The sequence below is a fragment of the Vombatus ursinus genome, unplaced genomic scaffold, assembly GCF_900497805.2.
Source record: "Vombatus ursinus unplaced genomic scaffold, bare-nosed wombat genome assembly UNPS02014774.1, whole genome shotgun sequence".
NCBI lineage: Eukaryota > Metazoa > Chordata > Mammalia > Diprotodontia > Vombatidae > Vombatus > Vombatus ursinus.
Window position 1 is genome coordinate 14,460,330 of NW_020954552.1, and position 23,404 is coordinate 14,483,733.

Sequence of the window (23,404 nt, forward strand, 5' to 3'; positions counted from 1 at the left end):
ATAGATAGATAGATAGATAGATAGATAGATAGATAGATAGATAGATAGATAGATAGATGGATAGATAGATGGATAGATAGAGGGCACAGGGTGAGTTGAAGATGAAGGGGTGATATCTAAAAAATAAAATTAAGGGGTGAGAGAGGATTATATTGGGAGAAGGAGAAAGGGAGAGGTAGAACGGGGTAAATTATCTCACATAAAACAGACAAGAAAAAGCTTGTACAGTAGAGGGGAAGTGGGGGAAGGTAAGAGGGAATGAGAGAATCTTATTCTCATCAGATTTGGTTTAAGGGGGGAATAACATACATACTCAATTGAGTATGGAAATCTATCTTACCCTACAGGAAAATGGGGGGGAAGGGGATAAAAAAGGGGTGTATGATAGAAGGGAGGGCAGATTGGGGAAGGGGGTAATCAGAAGCAAACACTTTTAAGGAGGGACAGGGAAGAAAGAATAGAATAAATGGGGGGCAGGACAAGATAAAGAGAAATATAGTTAGTTTTTTACAACATGACTACTATGGAAGTATTTCACACCACTACACATGTATAACCTGTATTGAATTGCTTGCCTTCTCAATGAGGGTGGGTGGGGAAGGAGGAAGGGAGAAAATTTGGAACCCAAAGTTTTAAAAACAAATGTTAAAAATTGTTTTCACATGCAACTAGGAAATAAGATATACAGGCAATTGGGTATAGAAATCTACAGTGCCATACAGGGAAACAGAAAGGGAAGGGGATAAGAGAAGGGGGGGGGGGGGAGACAGAAGGGGGGAAAGATTAGGGGAGGGGGTATTCAAAACACACGGCGCCTGGGGGGGGGGGGGAGGGGTGAGATGGAGAGAAAATTTGGAACTCAAAATCTTGTGGAAATGAATGATGAAAAATAAAAATTAATAAATTAATAAATGTTTTTTTAAAAAAAGATTCTGGATCACCTTTTCCAATTGGTTGACTGTCTTCTTGTAATATTTTTTTTCTTGGATTGTTTTTCTTTTTTAAAAAATTTTCCTTCAATCTCTCTCATTTGATTTTTAAAGTCTTTTTTAAGTTCTTCTATGAATTCTTTTTGGGCAGGTGACCATTTGATGTTACTCTTTGGGGTAGGAGAGTTTTGTTTTTTTTTTTTTACTTCAGTATCCTCCTCTGAAGATGAACCCCAGTCTTCTCTATTCCCATAGTAACTTTCCTTTGCCTGCTCATTTTTTAAAAATTTGTAGCAGCTTATTATTGTAATCACCTCTAGAGGACATGGTACGTCTGGCATCAGATCCTCCTTCAGTTCTCCCCTCTTGCCTGGAAATGAAACCAAGACCTCCAGCTTCCTGTAAGTGCCCACAGCCAATGGCACCCATGCACCACTGCTTCTGCATTCACCAGGCACGTGCTGGTTCTTTCTTATCCAGGGCTGTATATTGGCAGCACAGCTGGGCCCAGTGTCCCTAAAGTAATTTTTCTTAAGCACATTGTGAACATATCACACTCTCCCCCACCCCAATAAATAAATTCCCATGGCTTCATATTACCTCAAGGATCAAATACCAAATATTCTATTTAGTATGTAAAGCCCTTCACGTTTGACCCCTTCCTATCTATGCAGCTGGTCCCGTAACACTGATCTACTGGCTCTTCTGACTATCTTCCATTCCTGGAATGCCCTCAATCCTGTCCTCCACCCTGTAGAATACCTCACTTCCTTTAAGACTCAGGCCAGTGACATCTCCTCCAAGAGACTTCTCCTGGTTCCCCCAGCCTTCCTCTCTAAAGCTTCCTGTCATATGATCATACGTATCTTATAGTTACATTTTTATATATTCATATGTGTTGTTCCCCCCATTAAAATGTAAGTTCTTCGAGGGTAGATATTCTTTTTGCTTTTTACTTGTATCCTCAGCACTTAACACAGGGTATAACACTCAGTAAAGTAGTTAATAAATGTTCTTGAATGATACATTTCTATCAAAGATGGTTCAATTTTTTGCTGCCTTCTGCCCTTTGCCGGGGTGGAGGGGGGGAAGAAAAGAGAAAGGGATCTATAAGGAGAGAAAGGGAGAGAAGGGGGGAAAGAGACAAGAGGAGAAGAGAGGAATAGACAAACCTGACGAGAATTTAGAGGGAGGGATTGAAAAAATATTACCATACACTGCTCATTTAAATTAATTACTTTAAATGTAAATATACACAAGCAAGTTCAATTGATTATATTGATGTTTAGTGAGAAAATTATTTTTTAAGGTGCTTAATAAATGTTTATTGGTTGATTGATTGATAGTGGCCAAGACTGTCATGATAAGGTCACACACAATGTAAACTGAGAAAATGGTAAACCCTGCTATTTTAGACATGCCTGCTCTCTTGATATACCTCTCCCCCTAATAAGAAATTTCTAATGAAATTTTTAATGATTTAAAAATAAGTGAGAGCTACTGGTAGTTAAAATTTTGTGGACTGGGAAAAATTTGCTACAGACTGTTTCATAGAGACAGCCTCATCAACTGGAAAACACTGACCTAAAACTCAATATTAGATAAGGAATGACTTTGGTACCTGTAACTGAGGAAACGTTTATTATAAGTCAAAGCTTAACTTAAAAAATACATACGATGTTTCTAAAACTCTTCCAAAAGCTCAGTGTGTCCTAGATGCACACATGCAACCCACCGCTTTTGGACATCACTCCAGTCCCTCTGAAGCATCTCATTCTCTCTCTGCAGGTGTCTGTTCTTGGCGAGCTGGTCAGTCACACAGTTTAGGCAATAGCTCATCAGTTCTCGGATGACTTCAGCTGGGCTTGAGACTTTCTGCAGGTTTAGTGATCCAAGTATGAACTGGGACAAAAGGAAAAACTGAGTTAATTTCTAGTGTCTAAAAAAGATTAAGTAACCTGGTTTCAAACCCAAGGTTTTTCGTGTTTTATTTTTATTTTTTTTAAACAGGCAAAAAATGTAAAGCATAAATACCACTTCACTTGAACATTTCAGATGTTAGGGAGAAATTTAAGTATTTTACCAATTTTATTTTTCCTATTCATGTTCATAATAGTAATAAAAATACAACCTAATAGCAATGGTAAGGACCCACCAAAAAAACATTCTATCTATTACCACAAAAGTTCAGTTACTGCTGTTGTTCAGTTGTGTTCAACTCTTTGTGACCCCATTTGGATTTTTATTGGCAAAGATACTAGAGTGATTTGCTATTTCCTTTTCCAGCTCATTTTACAGATGAGGAACCAACACAGGCAGGGTTAAGGGACTTGATCAGGGTCACACAGTTACTAAGTGTCTGAAGTCAAATTTGAACAGAGGAAGATGAGTCTTTCTGACTTCAGGCCAGGCACTCTATCCACTGCACCACCTAGTTGCTCAACAAAACGCCAGTACCATTTATTTATTTGTTACCAACCTAATTTGCATTCTCTTTATTCAGTTAAAACTGTTTACACCAACACATTTTAATGCTAATCTCTGGTAATGTATATGGGAAGGACATAATGAAGTTCAACATTGCTTAAAGATTTTAAAAATAGCTATATTCAGGAAAAGGGAGAGTTGTAGGCTATCAATAATATTGTTTAACACTACATACCAAAAAGTCAAAAGGAAAAGCTATGTACTTAGCTCCTATATTTAAAATCAATGTCTAAAACCACAAATAAGAACAAGTTAAGTATGTAGTAATATGTTTTAAGTTTGGTTTGAGGGCTTTTTGAACCTGAACTATAATTTCATCAAGTCAGGGGAATGGCATGTACAGAAACTGCCTACATTTGTATGGAACTCCTTCCATTGACTATGTCTTCATATCCCTAAAGAACTGCTTGGGCACAAAGGATTAAGTGATTTTCCCAGTGTCATAAAGTCACTATGTGTCAGAAGCAGGATTTGACATAAGGTCTTTCTGATTCCAAAGTCTGTCTTCTATCCACTACACCAGCAGTGTCAAACTCAAATAGAAACAAGGGCCATTAGATAGTACATAAGGATCCTTGCTGGTCACATACTGGCTTAAAAAACCACATATTAACGTTATCTATGTTCAATTGTATTTTTATTTTATTAAATATTTCTCAATTACATTTTAATCTGGTTCAGACAGCACTCCAGCTGTGATGTGGCCTGCAGCCATGCATTTAACAACTCTATACTATATGATGCTGCCTTTATAAATTTACCCCTTCCACATCACAGGGGGGCGTGGCACCCCTGCAATGTGGAAAATCCATGTAAAAATTTTCGGCCCTCTCTTCATACCAGAGAAGAAGTCTGAATTATTATGTTATTAAAAGATAAAATGTTGATATTATACAATCCTATACACATATTTTATGCATTTCTGAGTTTCTAAACTTTTTCTGTGTCATCTGCTGGCCTTTATGTGTTGTCTGCAGCTTCTGTAAAAACTCCCCAAAAATTGTTATTTAATTTCTTATGCCAACCCATGATATACTGCAACCATGATGGGGAAAGTCATGATGTGGAAAGGATAACTGTATTAATACATTATATAGAAGCAAGTGATGAATTAGTGAATGAATGAATGAAAACTGTTTATTAAGCTCTTTCATGTGTAAAGCATCGTGCTAAGTTCTAGGAAGACAAATTGAAAAGCAAGCCAGTCCCTGTTCTCAAGGAGCTCACACTCTACTGAGAAGAGACAACTCCCATAGGAGGTTTCAGGGGCAAGTCAAATGGAAAGGCCCTGTGGTCCTCAGGGTGCAACAGCAAAGCAGATAGCAATCTTCTTTACCGCCATTTCCTCTGATAAAACAATATCTGTTTCTGATAATGCCAAGGACTTTGGTCTCGTCAACTTCTTTTTCTAGGTCTTCAGTAGCTACAACCGCTAAGCTTTTTAAGCACACACAGGTTACCAGGCCGAATCTCCACAAGGGTTGCTCCCTTGGTTACTGTCAGGGGGAGACTGGGGACTGGAAGTAGGGTAGATTGAAGGTGAGGAGGATGCTTGGGTTTACCTCCTCCTTGGTGAAAGCTGGTTGAAAACATGTTAGTGGTGGCAGGGATGGTGGGTACTTTCTCTACAAGGTTGGTACCCTCAGGGTTGATGGCTGGGGCGGGGGAGGGTGGGGGTGGAAGCAGGGATGGTGATGGAGGCAGCAATGATATTACAAGAGCTCTCTATTTTTCTGCCCCTTGGTATCAGTTAGTGGTATTGGTGGGAGAGAGGAAAATTGACTCCTTTCCCACAAAGCTTGCTCCCCTAGAAAACAGCTGAAAGACCCAGGCTGAAAGAAAGGTTGATGGTCTCAGGGCCATTGTTATTCCAGAGGCTCATGAGCTCAGGGTTTAAAGGGGATACTATTCCAGAGTAGTGGTGGTGGTTTCACTCTCCTGGCACATGCTGCCTCCTGTTTCTTCCTCAGGGTGCTTTGCTGCTTCAGCAAGACTGGCTTGCCTGCCCTATTGGTGGCAGTTGGTGAGACCATGAACCTAATGATACAATTAGAAAAAGACCTTAGCACAGTGCTTGGAACACAGTTAGGTACTTAATAAATGTTAACTGACTGACTGGAACATCTGGCTTCTTCTTTTACTGAAATACTGTAATATGTATTGGGGTGTGTGTATATACACACACATATATATGTATATACACATACACACACAATAAGCACATATTTGACTTCCTAAGACCAGAGAATTTAGTCAGTCATGAAATCACGAACTTCTGAGATCACCTAGTCTAACCACCTCATGGACTGACTGACTGAATGAATGAAAAAGCATTTAGTAAACACTTGCCATATACATTTTACAGGTGAGATAACTGAAGCACATAAATATTAAACGATTTGCACAAAGTTGCATGCCAAGTTAGTGTCAAAACCAAGAAACAGAAGACCAGTCTTCTAATTCGGCTAAATGATCAAAATACCACAAATGACTGTGACTAAGAAAATTCCCTAAGTGGACAACAATTGAAGAATACAATATTATCCTGATTGTTTAAAATGTGTTAAAAGATAAGCTATAGTATGTATGAAGATGAGATTCAGCAAGGTGCAGTAGTGGAGAGAGTACTGGATCCGAACTCAGAGAGCTAGGTTCAGATATGAGCTGTGCCATTTACTGTGTAACCCTGAACAAGTTACTTAATCTCTTTGAGCAACCTTCTTGATTAAGTCCATTGGTAGGTATATTTCTGATAGGCATTCTAGAGCAGTGATTGGCTATGTCCAGAATTGAAAAGGAGTAGGAAATTAGGCCAAATTGCCTTGGGAAACTATGCCATCAGTTCAATGACCCTAAAATGATCACCAAATCAAAAGTCTAGAATTTGCACTCTAAGTATCACCAAGTTATGCTAAACGGCTAAGAATCCTGGAATAACAATCTCAGAAGAATCAACATTTCAGTTGCCCCAAAGGACAACAAAAATTGAGCCATGGTGGTTCAAGTGGTACCACATATTTCTAACAATGATTTGTTCAAAAGAGGTAGGATAAAAAACATCATTAAGGACCTATATGATTCAAAAGACAGGTGTGCCAATCATGTATCAAGAGAGGACAATAAACTAAGGACAACCTAAGTGCTGTACTTGCACCTCCCAAAACATTAAAATAACTGAGGAAGTTTATGTGAACATTAGGTGACTCCCCCAAAAAGTATTCACAGAAAGGTGGATAAGAAATGCGCAGGGTAGGAAGACATGGAGGGCCTATGATATATGTCACTGCAGAGACTATCCATACCAAGAAGATCATAGATTTGTTGAAGTATTAAAATATTGTTTCACAATTATCTGGTTCCATCACAGCTTTCTCATGAGCTGTAATATGAAAAGTTAAAAAAAAGTCCTACATAGGATAACATTTAAAATTTTATTTAAAGCACCAGAAATGTAATTGTATTTCTAATTTTTTAAAGCTAAAAATCCAGAGACTACTAAAAGTTAAATGGCCCACTTATTTCTTTCCCTTGAGTGTATAAAAGTAAGACACTTAAAAATAAGCCACCCTGGCACCCAAATCTACTGTCACTTGAATAACTGTTGAGTAGAACAGAACAAAGACCCAGAGAGGGGAATACAGAAATAGAGAGCTCTGTATCTGTTTTGGGGGAGTGGAGGGGCTGGCTAAATTTGGGGATGAGTTGCATTTGAAGGTTTTAATTTTTTTTTTACTTTTATTTATAAACTTGTGATTATCTTAGGATAAGACTTAAAGAATTTTTTTTGGTTTCTAAAACTTTATGGTATTTCAGATACTATGGGTCATCTACATAGCATAATTTTACATTTTTCCCCTAACAAGTTTTTATAATAATTTAATTCCTTGAGAATGCCCTTTATATAATATTCTTAAAATTATTTGGCAGGATACACTTCCAACAATGTACATGTTGAGGAATAAATTAGTCAGTTTACAAAAAAATTTAAAGGCTAGCAAAATGTCCCTACATACCACCCGGTTCCCCTAGAGTACTATTTTTAAACGATGTCAAGTAGTTCTTAGATCTTGTGACTATTTGGATTTGTAACTCTGTAGAGTGGGCCTCTTTGGCTGATTTATGTTCATTAACTTGTTTAACATCTTCTGAAAGAAAACCATAGTTAAAGAGTTCTTACTTAACATTTCAGAAACCCTGCCAGGAGACTTAAGGATCATTTGTCTGTATTGTGACAACTTTTATTAGGTCTCTCTCTTCATTCTGTTTAAAGAAAAAACAATAGACCTTTTTTCTTCTTCAGAATATACTAACTAATCTACAGGCACAGAAATATGAGTTCAATTAGGAACACATTTACTATTATTTCATTTTACTTTTCTTTTTCAATCACTATAGCTCATAAAATCCATCCCTGTGGTCAATTAATTTGTTTTCTCTTAAGATTCTCCTTTCTCTATCAACCCTATATTTTATATCACTAAAAAAAAAAAGTATTTGCACATGCATTATTTCATGTGGTCTTCATGTAAAGTCTGTAAAGTAGCAGAGTTGTGTCTTGCTTGTAAAGTAGCAGAGTTGGGTCTTATATAAACTATATTGTGGCAGAAATTAGATTTAGATCAGAATCTGACACCATTATAAATAGCAAATAGATAAATTAATCATAGAAAGTCACACTATTAAAAAAAGTCACACTAAAAAAAATAAGAGGAGAATGGCAGATTATAGCATTTATTGGGGAAGAAGGTATAACCAGACATGGAAAAAGGATTTTAAAAGATGAAATAGTTTTGATTATACAAAATACAATGACCTCACAAAAATCAATAATCAAATTAACACAGCTAGTATTAAAAGAAAAATATGCCTTAAATATAGCTGACAGAAGCCTAAAATCTATAGAAAATTGACACAAATTTCTAAGAATAAGAGTCATTTCCCAATAGATAAAGGGTAGAAAATGAAATTTAAAATATAAATAGCCATCTGAAAAAAGGACAACAGCCCTTCCCATGCTGAAGGGGCTGGAGACAGATAAGCAACATGATCTGCTTCTGGTGGAGCTGTGGATTAGTCCAACTGCTTTGGATTAATAATTTAAAATTAAGAAAATAACTGAGAATTATGTAAGACTTCTTCCTTTATACCACCACCAGTATCTCTCCTTTTCCATAGATGTGGTCACATCACTTCTCTGCTCAAAACTTTTCAATCATTTCGTGCTACTACCTACTAAATAATGTTGCGAAGTGTGGCATTTCTCAACAAGTCAGCACCACCCTATCTTTCTGGCACTGTTTCATTATACTTCTCTCAAAATACTTTGAAGTTAAACCAAATTGGACTATTCACTGTCCTTCATATATGCCCTAAAGACTCCTGGCTCCAAGCCTTTACTCACCTTTTTCAATATGCTTGGAATGCCCTTCCTTCTCAGTATCTGCCTCTGGGTCCTTTTCCTTCCTCTAATTGGAGGGGAAGGAGTTGGGCAAACGAAGAGCTCTTCTCAGATCCTCCTTTTAAGGAGGGGGTCCATGAAGCCCTCATCATTCCCAAACTGGCTGAACTCCTGTACTTCACCATTCCTCTCCTCCCTCTTCTTTTCCTTCCTCCCTTCCTTTATGCTCCTCCCCGCCCCACACTTCTCAGATTGTGTGTGTGTGTGTTGTCTTCTCCCATTAGACCTGACATATAGTAGGTACTTAATAAATGTTATTGACTGACTTCATTAAGCTTGTGCCTCTCTATTTGTTCAATTCCTATCCACCCTTTAAAGCCTAACTCAAATGTGGAAATAGAATAGTAGAAAGAATAACAAGATGACAGAGTTGAATGGATGCTCAGCAGCCTCCTAATTGAACCTAGGCCTGAAAAATCATATCTACAATCCCATACCTTACAAGTAGACATGCAGGCTTTGTGTGAAGACCTCTAAGATCAGGGACCATGCCACGTCCTGAATCAACAAATATCACTTTTATTTTGTTTGTTTGTTTGTTTTTTTGGCTAGGCAATGGGGTTAAGTGACTTGCCCAGGGTCACGCAGCTAGTAAGTGTTATGTGTCTGAGGCTGGATTTGAACTCAGGTCCTTCTGAATCCAGGGTCAATGCTCTACCCACTGTGCCACCTAGCTGCCCCCACATATCACTTTTAAACAGTCCTGGTTGTTAATGAAGTTTTTCTTTCAGTAAACCCTAAGTTTGACTCTGTCCAAACTTTTACCACTTTTCAATTTTTAATTTAATTTTTAAAATTTTATTTATTTTAATTAATGGAATAAAACAAGTATTTCCATAACATAGTATACCAAGAAAAGATGATTGCACATGAAACTGTAAGAGCCAAACACAACTCTGAAGTCTCTTCCACACAACACCTCTTCAAATACCTTAAAAAAAGGTTTATTAAATGAACCTGGAAATCACTGAAAAACATGAACATACAAAGAACATAAAAAAGGATTGTACAGGAATCCACGATTCTCTTATACACAGGTTTCTGGGTATATTTCAAATTTAATATGATAATTCCAATACTGCTTTGTTTGTCTGTCCCCTTCTGAACTTCCAACTGTTCCCTTCTGGTCATATTTTAATAATTCATAGACTTTTTTCTTTCCTTTCTTCTTTCTGGTATCAAATTCTTTGTAACAAATTAAGTATAGGTCATGCAAAACAAATCCATACATTGGCTATGACTGAAAATATACATCTCATTCTGGACTTCTAGTTTATCACCTCTCTGCCAACAGACGGAAAGCACAATTCATCATCAGTCTTCTGGACTCATGATTGGTCACTGTGTTGAGCATACATTTTATATCTCCCACAGGTGTTTTCCTTTTCTTTATTGTAGTCATATAAATTGCTCTGGTATTGTTCACTTCATTCCACATCAGATCATAAAGTCCTCCCAAGTTTTTCTGAATCTGTAAGTCTTTCACATACTTAATGAATATCATCATGTGCTCCTTAGCTTTTCTTCTCCATCTGAAAAATTCCTAGTTTTTCCCATATATCATTATATGGCATGGATTTGAAGTTTTTTCTCATAATGACTGGCTGTCTTCTAGATATTCCTAAGATTTTTTTTTTGTCATGTCTTTTTTAAAATGAGGTATTCAGAACTGAGCACTGTAGATGTGACCAGAGATGAATACAGCATGTCTACACCCCTTCTGTCCTGGAAGCTACGTTTCCCTTAATGTGACTCAAATTCTCATTATAGCTTCCATATCATACTATTGATATATATCAAGCTTGTAGTACACTAAAATCCCCAGACCTTTCTCAGTACTACTGTCTCATCATGCATTTCTCATCTTATATTTGTAAAGTTGATTTTTGGAATGCAAGTAAAAACTTTACATTCATACCTATTAAATGCCATCTTATTAGATCAGACTCGGTGCTCTATTCTGCCAAGATCTTTTTGGATTCTGACTTATCTAGTGTGTTAGCTAGCCCTCCCAGCTTTGTGCCATCTGCAAATACCATGAGGAGGCCTATGTCTTTATCCAAGTCATTAACAAAAAGTGTTAAACAGTACACTGTACTAAGAGCTGAATTTCAGCCTCTGTTCTATGGCTAAGTAGCTATGTAATCTTAGAGAAGTCACTCTGCCTTGTTATGTCTTGTTTTCTTCCTCTCTAAAATGATAAGGATGGACTAGATGACCTATAAGGTACCTTCCATTTCCAAGAATCTATGAAATGCCACCTCTCCAAGAAGCTTTCCCTGATTTCCCCAAGATCAGAGGGAGGGAAAGAATAGGCATTTATAAAGCACCTACTATGTTTCAGGCACTGGGCTAAGTGTTTATTACAAATATCTCATTTAATCCTCACAATAACCCTGTAAGGTTAGTGCTATTATTCTTTCTACTTCATATTTAAGGGAACCGAGGCAGAGGTTAAGTAACTTGCCTAGGGGTCACACAGCTACTAAATGCGTAAGGCCAGAATGGAACTCAGGTCTTCCTGACTTCAGGCCCAGCACTCTATCCACTGCACAGAAAAACTAACAGTTCCTTGCTTAAACCTCTCATGTCTTATCATGTATATTATCTACTCTAATTACTACATTTTTCATATCCTACTACCACACAGGGGCAGCTAGGTGGTGCAGTGGATAGAGTGCTGGGCCTGAAGTCAGGAAGATTCATCTTCCTGAGTTCAAATCCGACCCCAGACATTTACTAGCAATGTGACCCTGGGCAAGTCACTTAACACTGTTTGCCTCAGTTCCTCATTTGTAAAACGAGCTGGAGAAGGAAATGGCAAACCACTCTGGTGTCTTTGCCAAGAAAACCCCAAATGGGATCATGGAGAGTTGGACGTAACTGAACAATAACAACACTACCATCACACGTAAGATCTATAAAAGCATGACTTATATCTTATCCAAAATTTATAATTCTCTTAATTTCCAGCAAAATGTTCTGTACAGCAGAAAAGTTTAACGAATATTTATTGAGTGAATGTCAAAAATTAAATTGTATTTAAAATAAATACTTTGGAAAGCCAGCCTGAAAGTAACTTACACGGAAACAGTTTAGAGGAAGGATTTGTAACTTTTTGTGTGTCCTAGGGTCCCCCTAACAATCTGGTAAAGTCCATGGACCACTTCTCAGAATAATGTTTTTAAGTGATAAAATAAAATACACAGAATTACAAAGAAAATGAATTATATTGAAATATAGTTATCAAAATATTTGAAAAGCATATTCAGAAACCCCAGGTTAAGAATCCCAGATATGAAGAATGAAAAAAAATTCTAGCAATCACCTTATTAAAGTTCTTGAAGTGACATTGTCTCCTAGAGGTAAATGTTAGAATATTCTTTAGTTTATAAAATACTGCTCTTTAAGTCAAAATAGAGCACATGACAATCTAAGCTTATTTTATTTTTAGAAGTCAGATTACACTATGAGCAAAACGTGAACCCAGAAAATGATACCAAATTATCTCATTATCACAACTGCCAGACAGCTTTGACTAAGATAGACATTTTTAGAAAGGAAGCCGTTTTTCATCACTTGAAAGCTTTAGTCAGGCAAAAGGGATAAAGAGCTCATGCCACACTTAGATCATGAGTATAGTGACTGTGGAAATCCAGCAGTAGAGAAAATGCAAAAAGCAACCTATTCACTTTTCCTTTTACCTAGTATTGACAAAATAAACAGCTGCTAACACTACATCACTGTAGCTACAAAGGTTTTTTGCAAAGGAGAGGTCAAATCTATTCAATTAAAATTCCCTAAGAACATTTAAAAAATAAGTTTTGCTCCTCTGCTCATGTCATTCCCATGAGAAGCACCTATCTAAAACTGTTTCCATTTGCTAAATTTAATTTCTACTTGGTAGTCCTATAATAAAAGTCAATACCTCGGCTGGTTCCAAATTATAAAAGGAAAATGGAAGTTTATAACAATTAATCAGAAAGTTCAAGATCCCAAAGGGTTCCCATTTGACATATTCTATTTTTCAACATGCTCATTTACTCAAGAAGCTTCAACTACTGCCTCTGTGCAGGCATCTTTTAAATGTACATCTCCAGTTCTGAGTTTCAGTGTCTCCTTTTCACTACCGATTAGGACATGTCTACTTTAATGTCTTGCCTAAAGTCCACATCGAGACGGCAGGCAAGAGGAAAGGTCAGGAAGATCTGGATTGAAATCCCTCCTCAGAGACTTGGTAGCTCTGTAAGCTGGACAAGTCACTTAACATACTTGTTCCTCAGTTTCCTCATCTGTAAAATGAGGAGATTGAACTCAATGGTCTCATTTCTCACCTGCTTTACTTTGGGATTTCTCTTACTGACCTCTCTGCCATGCCTGAAGGAAACTCTTTATTGGGATAATCTCAGCATCCCATAAAATCCCATCAGCCTTGATACTCCACTCATCACTACCTATACACAATAATAAATGATTTTGTTATTAACTACGTAGTTGAGTCCCAGATCTCTATATCCAGCCCTCATTTCTCACCTAAACTCCAGCCCTATGTCTGGCTGCTAGATACCTCCAAGTGGATGCCTTATTTTCATTTCAACAACCATTTATTTACTATATACTATGTACAAGTCTACTGGTTGGTTGGTTGGTTGCTGTCCTTTGCGCTCAAAGAGGACCAAAATGACATTACTATGTTGGGGTCAAGGTACAAGTGTGTCCTTCTGTGGCTGATCAGAACAATATGTGCTTAGAAGACTCTACCACAGGCCACGCACAAAGAGTCCACATATATTTTTAAGACTAGAGATGTCTCATTCTGCTTTGCTCATAGAGCAGAGCACCTTTCCAAGTCTCTCAATCAATTCTGAAGTTCTTCAGAGAGATCTTGAGAAGAGTGTTCAGGGAAGATTAGTAATCCTGGTGTGAGGCCTGCCAAGTCCTCTTCAGGTCTGCTTTCTCCCTGATTCACCCACTTCTCACCTGTGGCTCCAAGAAGATGTAGTATGTGTAGCAACCAAACCCCAGTAAACCATTTCAGCAGACAGGCTAACCCAGGTTAAGGATAACTGAGGAGTCTCAAACCCATAAGTGATTTGGGGGAGAGGGGAGTGTCTATCCCAAGCATGTGAAGATTTCCCCTGGCAGAATGGGTGAATGAGAACAATTTGTTCCAACAGCCATGAAGTTGGCTGAAGCAGGTGCTGTGGAGCACTGAGTGCTTGGTAAGACATCAAAAACACCAAGGTCCTCCACTGAATACTAAACCATCACCAGTCATCTTAATTTTGTCTTACCACTGGACTCTGATGACTCTGGAAGAGTGAAGCCAATGACACTGCACAACTCTGACTCACTTAAATCCAATTTATGCATGAGTCAAAAGACATTACCCAAACCAGTTTACTATTTAATAAGCTACTATACTACACACTTTAGTAGTATATAAAAAATATGACAAAGGCACTCCCTGACAATAGTAACACATCAGAGTCAAGGCAAATCCAACTTTTATCTCATAAGGTAGCTTACAACTGAGAAAAGGATGCTGATAAGTACTCTTTGGAACAAGATAGGAATGCTATATTTGTCAGAACACTAATCTCACATTTCTAGCTACAGTAGTTCCTTTTGGTAAAGTAGAGATGGTTTACAAATTTTGTTTAAGGTCTCGAACTAATTAAAATTTTTTATTAAAAAATGTTCAATATCCTAGACATTTTATATCATTTAGAGTAGCCCAATCAAAATGGAGGAAAAATACATGCTTGGCTCTAACTACAGTGACATAGGCTATAAAGGGCTTTAAGATGATGTAATATGTTAAATTAGTTTCTGTAGAAAATGTAAATATTGATTGGATTTGTGCCTGGCTTTAAATATGTAATTATGCTATATCAACATAGCCATTGAAATTTACATAAACTTCTTCTTCACCCTACTGTGAGAAAAATTTATATCTTCATGATTATTATTTACTTTACATCACTTACAAAAGGTACTATGATAGAGTGGAAAAAGCCTTGAATTTGAAGTCGGGAAGACTTGAGTTTGAATCCTGCCTCACATACTACCTATGTGACCCTGGAAAAGTCATAACCTCTATAAACCTCAGTTTTTGTCATCTGAAAAATGAGAATAATAATAGCACATACTTCACAGAGTGATTGTAAGGATCATATAACGTAATATGTGCAAAGCACTTTGAAAACTTTAAAATGCTCTATAAATATGAGATATTATTCTTTTTTTTTGTATCTAGGGAATCTCTAGCCTAGTAATATATTAGGTAATTGACACCAAGAATGCTCAAACAATTTGTACCAAAGAAAACCCAAAAGTCATTGGCAGAAATTAGAGACATAATTCTCCGCCCCAAAGACCCACTAAAAATTTTTCTATGAAATACTCAGACCAAAAGAGGTTAGAGGAAAGGAGTTCTGGATGTGATCTGAATAGACTATACAGCATTCAGAGGCCATAAAGAGAGGATTCATTAACTCAAGGCAAAAAGAGTATAATTTTTGTTTAAGGGTTGCAAGTTAGTCTCAGACATATACTTAACAATGCTTAATAATGCCCATAGATTAGAGGTGAAACTGGAAGGTAGCGATGCAATAAATGGATTTAGATATACAAAGCTAAAGTTGCTTCTAGATTACTTTGTTAGGGGAAGACAAAATAGAATTCCTTATGGAAAACAAGGAAGGGAAAAGAAAGAGAAAGGAATAAGCATTTGTATAGAGCCTATTATGGGTCAGATGCTGTTATTATCCCTATTTTACTATTGAGGAAACTGAGGCAAACAGAGGTTAAGTAATTTGCCCAGGATCACACAACTAATAAGTGTCTGAGGCAACATTTGAACTCAAATGTTCCTCATTCCAGGCCCAGCACTCTATCCACTGTACCACCAAATATCTCTGGTAGCAGGAATGTAGTGAGGGAAAAAATGGACAAAGGGGAAAGAAAGCAGGGGATGAGAAGCTATCAAATGCTTAAACTCTTAAAAAAAAAAACCCTTTATTTCTATTCTGAACTTAAACACCAAGTAAAATGAGCATTTTCATATGCAGCATATGCAGCTACAATGGACTGAATGCTGGACCTGGAATCAAGAAGACTTACTTTTAAATTTGGTCCAACACTTACTAGCTGTACAACCTTAGGCAAGTCATTTAATCTCTTTCAGATTCAGTTTCCTCATCTGCAGAATAGTGATAATAATATCACAGGCCTAGCAGGGTTGCTATGAAGACCAAATGAGATAACTCTGGTAAAATAATTCACAAATCTCAAAACACTATGCAAATGCTATTATTACGAATAGTAGAATGGGGGAAAAAGATTGTTCATGAAACTGCAGACCTCTATTACATACAGCTTGCTTTTCTTTTAGAATATATAATAAATCCAGTCTGTTTTGGCTGTCTATGATTCTTTCTGTCTTCTAACCCAGTTACCTGTCCATTTCCCAGAAGCAAATGATTTTCACTTCTAGGTTTTGAATATATATAAAAAACTGTAGCTCTAAGTTGAAAGTGGGAAAAAATATATTTATCTTCTTGATCTACCTTTGTTCTACAAACAAAAGATCCAAGTCTGAAACTCACCTATATCCATTACACATGAAGCCCCATCTCTGTGGGCTGCTAAAAATTAGTCTTCTCTTCCCTCTAACCTTCAATGCTCTCCATTGCTCTAGAATCTGTTGCTATGCCTGGTTTTCACTCCACAGAAAAGAGCCCAGTTTAGGCTAATCACCTCTAATCTCACCACCATGCTTCTAACTCAAGCCTTGTCTTACACTACCTTCCACAGCCTCCTTTCCCCTTTGACTGAAGGGGTGGAGAGTGGAATATCAAATTCCTCCCAATGCCTTTCTTTATGGAGGGACAGAAATTGGACTTTTCTGCCCACTCCACTCTGTGCCTGCTGTTTTGCCTGGTTTCAACTCCATGAAACAAAATACCCTTCCGCCTCTCTCCCCACTTTCTTGCCTCTTTTTGTGTGTTGTCTCCCCCAATCAAATTGTAAGCTCCTTAGAGCAGCAACTTTCTTTTTTAAAACTATGTCCCTAGTGCTTAGCACAGTGCCTGGCACACAGCTGACACTTAATCCATGTTTATTGGTTTGGATTAGAAGTGATCCCCACATGTACAAAAATATTTACAGTAGCTCTTTTGTGGTGGCCAAGGATTAGAAATTGATGGGCATCCCATCAATTCAGGAATGGCTGAACAAGCTGTGGTATATGAATGTAGTGAAATACTATTGTGCTATAAGAAATGATGAGGGGCAGCTAGGTGGCGCAGTGGATTTAGCACCGGCCCTGAAGTCAGGAGTACCTGAGTTCAAATCCGGCCTCGGACCAAACACCTGACACTTACTAGCTGTGTGACCCTGGACAAGTCACTTAACCTCAACTGCCTTTAAAAAAAAAAAAAGAAATGATGAGCAGGCGGGCTTCAGAAAAACCTGGAAAGACCAGGAGAACATTGAACACAGTAATAGCCACGTTGTTCGATGACTAACTTTGATAGACTTGGCTCTTCTTAGCAATGCAAGGATCCAAGACAACTCCAAAAGATTCATAATGGAAAATGCTATCCACATCCAGAGAAATAACTATGGAGTCTGAATGCAGATGGAAGCATACTATTTACTCTCTTTTTTTTGTTGTTTTGTTTTGTTTCTTCTTTCTTGTGGTTCCTCCCATTGGTTCTAATTCTTCTTTACAACATGACTAAAGTAAAAATATGTTTAATATGAGTGTATATGTAGAGCCTATATCGATTGCACACTATCTTGGAGAGAGGGGAGGGAAAAGAGGTGTTGAAAATTTAAAACTCAAAATCTTATTAAGTGAATGTTGAAAACTAAAAAAAATTAATAAAAAAATAAATAAAAAGAAGTGATCAAAAATAGCTTCCTGGGATTGGACAGATAGGGAGGGCGTTTATGAGAATTAAGGGGAGAAGCTACAAGACTGCATTCCACTCCACAGTGGGCCAGGGAGGAGAGATACCTTGGCAGGAAGCAACCTGATTTCCATGGAAAAGGAAGCAGGCAAGACAGTCCCTGAGTCAACAGAAGGAATGAAAGGGAATTCATGGGTTCTCTATTCCCCAACCCATCAGAACTCAAAGTCTGAGCACTCTTAACAATCCCAAACTCCCAAACAACTGAAGGCATTGTGTCTGTGGTGATTACCATCTAGCAAATAATAGTGTTATGTCAGAGTGCACTGAACAAATAATTTTGCCTTTAAGGCATTTTATTATATTTTTATTTTGTTATATTTTTTAAAAAGCACAATTACACAATGTTACCACAGAAAATTAATTTGAATGATTTAATATCATAACAAATTTGATTTTGATGTTTTCCATTTCTATTCAACAAACATTCATTATATGCAACATGCTATGCCAAGGCACTTTTCTAAGTTACCTTCCATTTTTCCTTTGTACATAGGCGTGTGTATATGTATACACATATCCTTATCCATACATGTACACACACATAGATATATACCATATTCAAAGTACCATATATGTACACAATAGGTATATGGCATATAGCTGGGCTGTTTTTGCTTTTTCTTTGCGTCTCTAATGTTAAGTACAAGGCATGCTACATAGGAAGCTCTTGATAAATTAACTGATTCAATCATGGGACTAGCAATTCTGAGATTCAAATACAGCCGGTCATCTATTCTTGTAAAGCCAGTGAACTAGGAGTTGTTTTTTTTTAATTTTACATTTTTTAAATGCAATTAAATATTATTTTAAAATAAAAGAACTATTCTTAGTCTGCCATAAAGCCACATATCAGATTTGGCCCACAGGACATAGCTTGCCAACCCCAGGCATATTATCAAAACAATATATAAAATTGAATTTCATGAAAAAGATTGTTTTTCAACTGAAAATCAACACATGAAAAATGAGGTAATTATACTTATTTCCTAAGACATTTTATAATGAAGGTAAAAGCATTGCACGTGAGTTTTCAATTCATATTTCAATCTCTGCATTACCAAAAACAAAACAAAACAAAACAAAATGCCCAATTGCTTCTTTATTGATAAGTGGTTTACCAGTAAAAAGACTAATGAATCGGCCTTAGAGTGTTGTTCAATACTTAGCTCATAAATCCTTTTCAGTTTACAAAAGCACAGAGCCAAACTCTAAGGCTAATTCCACTGTGTTTATCAAGCTTTACAATGAAATGTCTTGGATGTAAAGACTTCAATCTCTCTGATTAACCAGCCTATAATTATATTACATCAGGATTTATTTCTGTGTTTTAAATCTGAATGTATGGAACCATCCTCTCTCTCACCCTAATTTTCAACCTCTCCTCCACTAGTTCTGTCTCTGCTGCGTACAAGAATGGCAAAATCTCCCTTATGACCATACCATCTCCTCAAGTTATCTGCATGTTTCTCTCCTCCCTGCCTGTCACAACCACTCTCCTAGAAAAAAAGCTTTCTTCATTTATCACTTCCACTTTTCTTATCTCGCCCCAATTCTCAACCCCTTACAATCTGTCTTCTGTGCCTATTTGAGTTAAATTAAACTCTAGTCAGGGTCACCAATGAAATCTTCCTTGCTAAAGCTATGACTTTTTCTCAGCTCTTAGCCTCCTTGGGCTCTCTGCAGCATTAGACACTTTCGATCATTGCCCCCCATCCCTTCTGAATACTCTCGCCTCCCTGAATTTTCATGACACTACTCATTGTAGTTCCCTGACTGGATAGTTCTTCTTAGCTGCCTTTGCTAGATCATTATACATATCACACCCTCTACTTGGGGGTGTTCCACAGGGCTTTTTTTTTTTTTCTCCTGGGCTTCTTCCATTTCTCTCTCTACACTTTGTTTCTTGATGACCTCATTAGCTCCCATGGAGTTAAATATCATCTCTACGTAGATCATGAACAGATCTATATATCCAGCTCTAGTCTTTTTCCTCAACTCTATTCCTGTATCTCCAACTGTCTATTGGACATCTTCAAAATGATATCCCATATCTAACTAAATCTCAACATTTAAAAAACAAAATTCATTTTACTTCCTACTAATTACCTTACTTCTGCCAAAGACTAGGGTTTGCAAACTACAAATAATCCATAACTCTTCACCCTCACTCACTCCCCATATCCAATCAACTGTTAGATCTTGCCATTTCTACCTCTTGAACATCTCTCATATCTGTTTACTTTTCTACATTCACAGCATAACCACTGTAGTTCAGGCTCCCATCTCCTCTCAACTGAACTATTCCAAGTGCCTATTAATTAGTAGATCGATTAATTAGGAGATCATTCTCCCTCTTTGCCTCCATACTCTTTTCTCTCCAAGCCATTCTTCACAATGCTGTCAAAGCCAAATTCCTAGACCAAGAGGTCTGACAATGTCATTCCCATGTTGAAGAAGTATTGTGTATTTCCCAAAAATCAAATAACCAGTATCTAAAAGATTAGTTACTACACTTTGTAAAGTTAAAAATAAGAGATTACTATTCATTGAGAACAGATCAAGATTCATAGGCTTTTAAAACTCTATAAAAATAAACTATATTTTACTATCAATATACTTTATTACACATTATATATTATATATTACAATACATAATATAAGGTATATATTATATATTATATTGTATACTATTTAGTATTTTTTATAATTATATATCACTTATACATAATTATACATATTATATAATTATATATTACATTGATGTGGTATATTTTGCATATTATCTATTTTATATATTATTATATTTTCATTAAAGTGTCCATCCACATTTTTTGGGGGGGTAATTGGGGTTAAATGACTTGCCCAGGGTCACACAGATATTAAGTGTCAAGTGTTAGTCTGAAGACGGATTTGAACTCAGGTCCTCCTGACTTCAGGGCCGGTGCTCTATCCACTGCGCCACCTAGCTGCCCCCCATCCACATTTTTCACTCCAAATTATACCCTTTGGGCATAGTTCCAAATTGCTCTCCAGAAGGCTAGATTTCTTTCTTAAGGACCATGCTTTAAACCCAAATCACTCTGGCTTTCATTGATTGGCTAACCATGGATGCCAGCCCAAGCCTCATTTGGTCATTATTGGGCCCTGATGTCAGAGTGAGTGTAAATAGCAATTGTTTCTACTTTGGTCAGAAACCCTGAGAGTCCAGATTGATTTTTTTTAAACTAGGTACAAGAGGCCATTCTTTGCCTCATTTCCCACCTACCCTTAAACACTGAATGAGCATTGGCTCAGTCAAACTGAGGCCTGGGGAAGACCTTAGCTTAAAAAGGCCAAAGTCTCCCACTGCATCTGGGGCTATCTCCAGTCGTCCTGTTCTGAGTAAGGCTTTGACTTTGCACAGCCCTCCCTCATTTAAATTCAATTCACTTGCAAGTCATGGCATCACCTTCCTGATGTCATGGTCCTCTTCGCGAATGAAGGACAAACAACAAGAGTTTATTTAAGTGTGATTTTAAAAGTGTTATTTAATACCAATTCGTTATGTTAGATGTGATACAGAAAAACTGTTGAGGGACTCACCATGAACCTAACAGAATAACTGTATGGTAACAGAGCAAAAGTATGAATCGTATTCTGGTGGGATTAGCAGCAGTCTTTCTCTTAATAATCAAATAGACAGGGAAGCAAAATAGGTCGAGGATGAATAATGGAGATTTTAGATTCAGATTCTCATAGATCTCCATGGAGTCAGGTGACGTGATGATGGTCATATGTTTGGAGCCATATGCACAGTTTGATAAAATAACTTTGAATGAAATCAAACTTTATATGTTGGGACAATTTATTATGACATTTTCAGAAGACAACCCAAGGAATAAAAAATTTACATTAAAAGTAGAAACCCAGGTGGCAAAGATGGGAAAAGGATGTTGGTAAATGTAGAAACGTTTCAGAAACTGCTTTCATTACAACATGAAACAGAATTGAATAATAGAGTATTGTTCTCTGCATTTAAGAACTTGGTGAACTAATATCAAAATGCTGGAAAAGACTTTAAAAAACCATCTGGAAGTATTACTTTGTACTTGGATTTCTATGAGACTCCTAACTAGTACTACAGTACTATGTGCAATGAAAATAAAGAAGACAACTTTGAGATAAACCCCCATAACTTTAGTTTGTAAAAATTTAACCCAACATATGGTAGATTATTTCCTGCAGCTTTTTGGTTAAAGGACATTAGTAGAGTCTTGGCATATCCTTTAAATGATTTTCTGACTATCATTTATTCTCACTGTTCTTAACTACTAAAGGAAATCTGGGGAAACCATAATACCCAAACTTAAAAGCCAGCCTCCCCCCAATATATATATATATATATGTATGTATGTATGTATGTATGTATATATGTATGTATTAGAGATTAGAAAGGTGTTAAAAAGATGCCACATGCCCCAAAATTCTTCTTCCAAGGAGGAGCTGGAAGTTTAGAATTGAAATTCTCCTCATTAAGGTCCTCAGAAGGTCACTGTTAAAAAGTGCATATTGTTATAATAGAAATAACACATCAGAACGCAGTAATAAATGATAATGGATTAGCTAGCATGATTAACAATTACTGGCTTAATGGAATTAAGAGGTAGAGGGCATTCATTTGAACTGATCTGTTACAAGCTGTCTGATACTGGACAAATTATTTCCATCTGAGCCTCAGTTTCTTCATATATAAAATGATAGTACTGGGCTAAATCAGGCATTCTTAACCATTTTTGTATCACGAACTCTTTTTGGTAGTCAAAGGAAGCCTACGGATTCCTTTTTAGAATAATGTTTTTAAAGGAATAAAATAAAATTCATATGATTACAAAGGAAATGAATCACAAATGAAAAGAGTTTACTATCTATCTATCTATCTAGAGCTATATATCTAATGGGTGTATTATAACTATATCTATTTTTTTTAAGCTCAAGGGCAGGGGTGGTCATAAGACAAGATGGTGAAGTGATCTGGAGACAAGATTCTGAAGTGAGAGATAGCATTTTTACCTTAGCTCCTCCACAACTTTCACCACAATAACCTTGAAAGCACACCAGACTAAATTCTGATCAGGAAAGATAAGAAAAAGTCACAGTGAGTAATTTTTCCAGTCCAGGGCAATTTAGGAAGACAGAGATCTGAGGATATTGGGATAGAGCTGGACAGGAGTGCAGTGTAGCAGAAGTAACAGCAGCAGAGAAGAGCAGTTCAGGGCCCAGGGATGGAAAGGAGGCTCAGTCAGAGCACCAGGGCAGGAAAAACTGGGGCAGAAAGAGATCCCGAGGGACCACTGTACTAGAACTAGGAGCAGAAACAGGAGTTTTCTGTTGATGGACAATGGAAGCTCTGTCAACTATTACCCAATCCTAATTTAAAGTTCCAGGGCCAAAAGGAGAAAGGAACAAGTTATAGAAACATAGCTAAGAGCAGAGGGGGGACTCAGTTTTAACCTTTAGCCCTACACAGAAGCCTGCAAAGGAATAAACAGAGCAGGAGACCAAGACTAAAG

General features: G+C 37.1%; 1 protein-coding gene across 1 annotated transcript in view; it reads right to left on the reverse strand.

The window, feature by feature from the left end:
- XRCC4 (X-ray repair cross complementing 4) overlaps positions 1 to 23,404 on the reverse strand; it is a 363,614-nt gene that overhangs the window by 184,541 nt on the left and 155,669 nt on the right. The window contains exon 4 of the mRNA XM_027864217.1: positions 2,665 to 2,831. Within this exon, the coding sequence (XP_027720018.1) occupies positions 2,665 to 2,831 (167 nt within the window). The remainder of the gene's footprint in view (positions 1 to 2,664; positions 2,832 to 23,404) is intronic.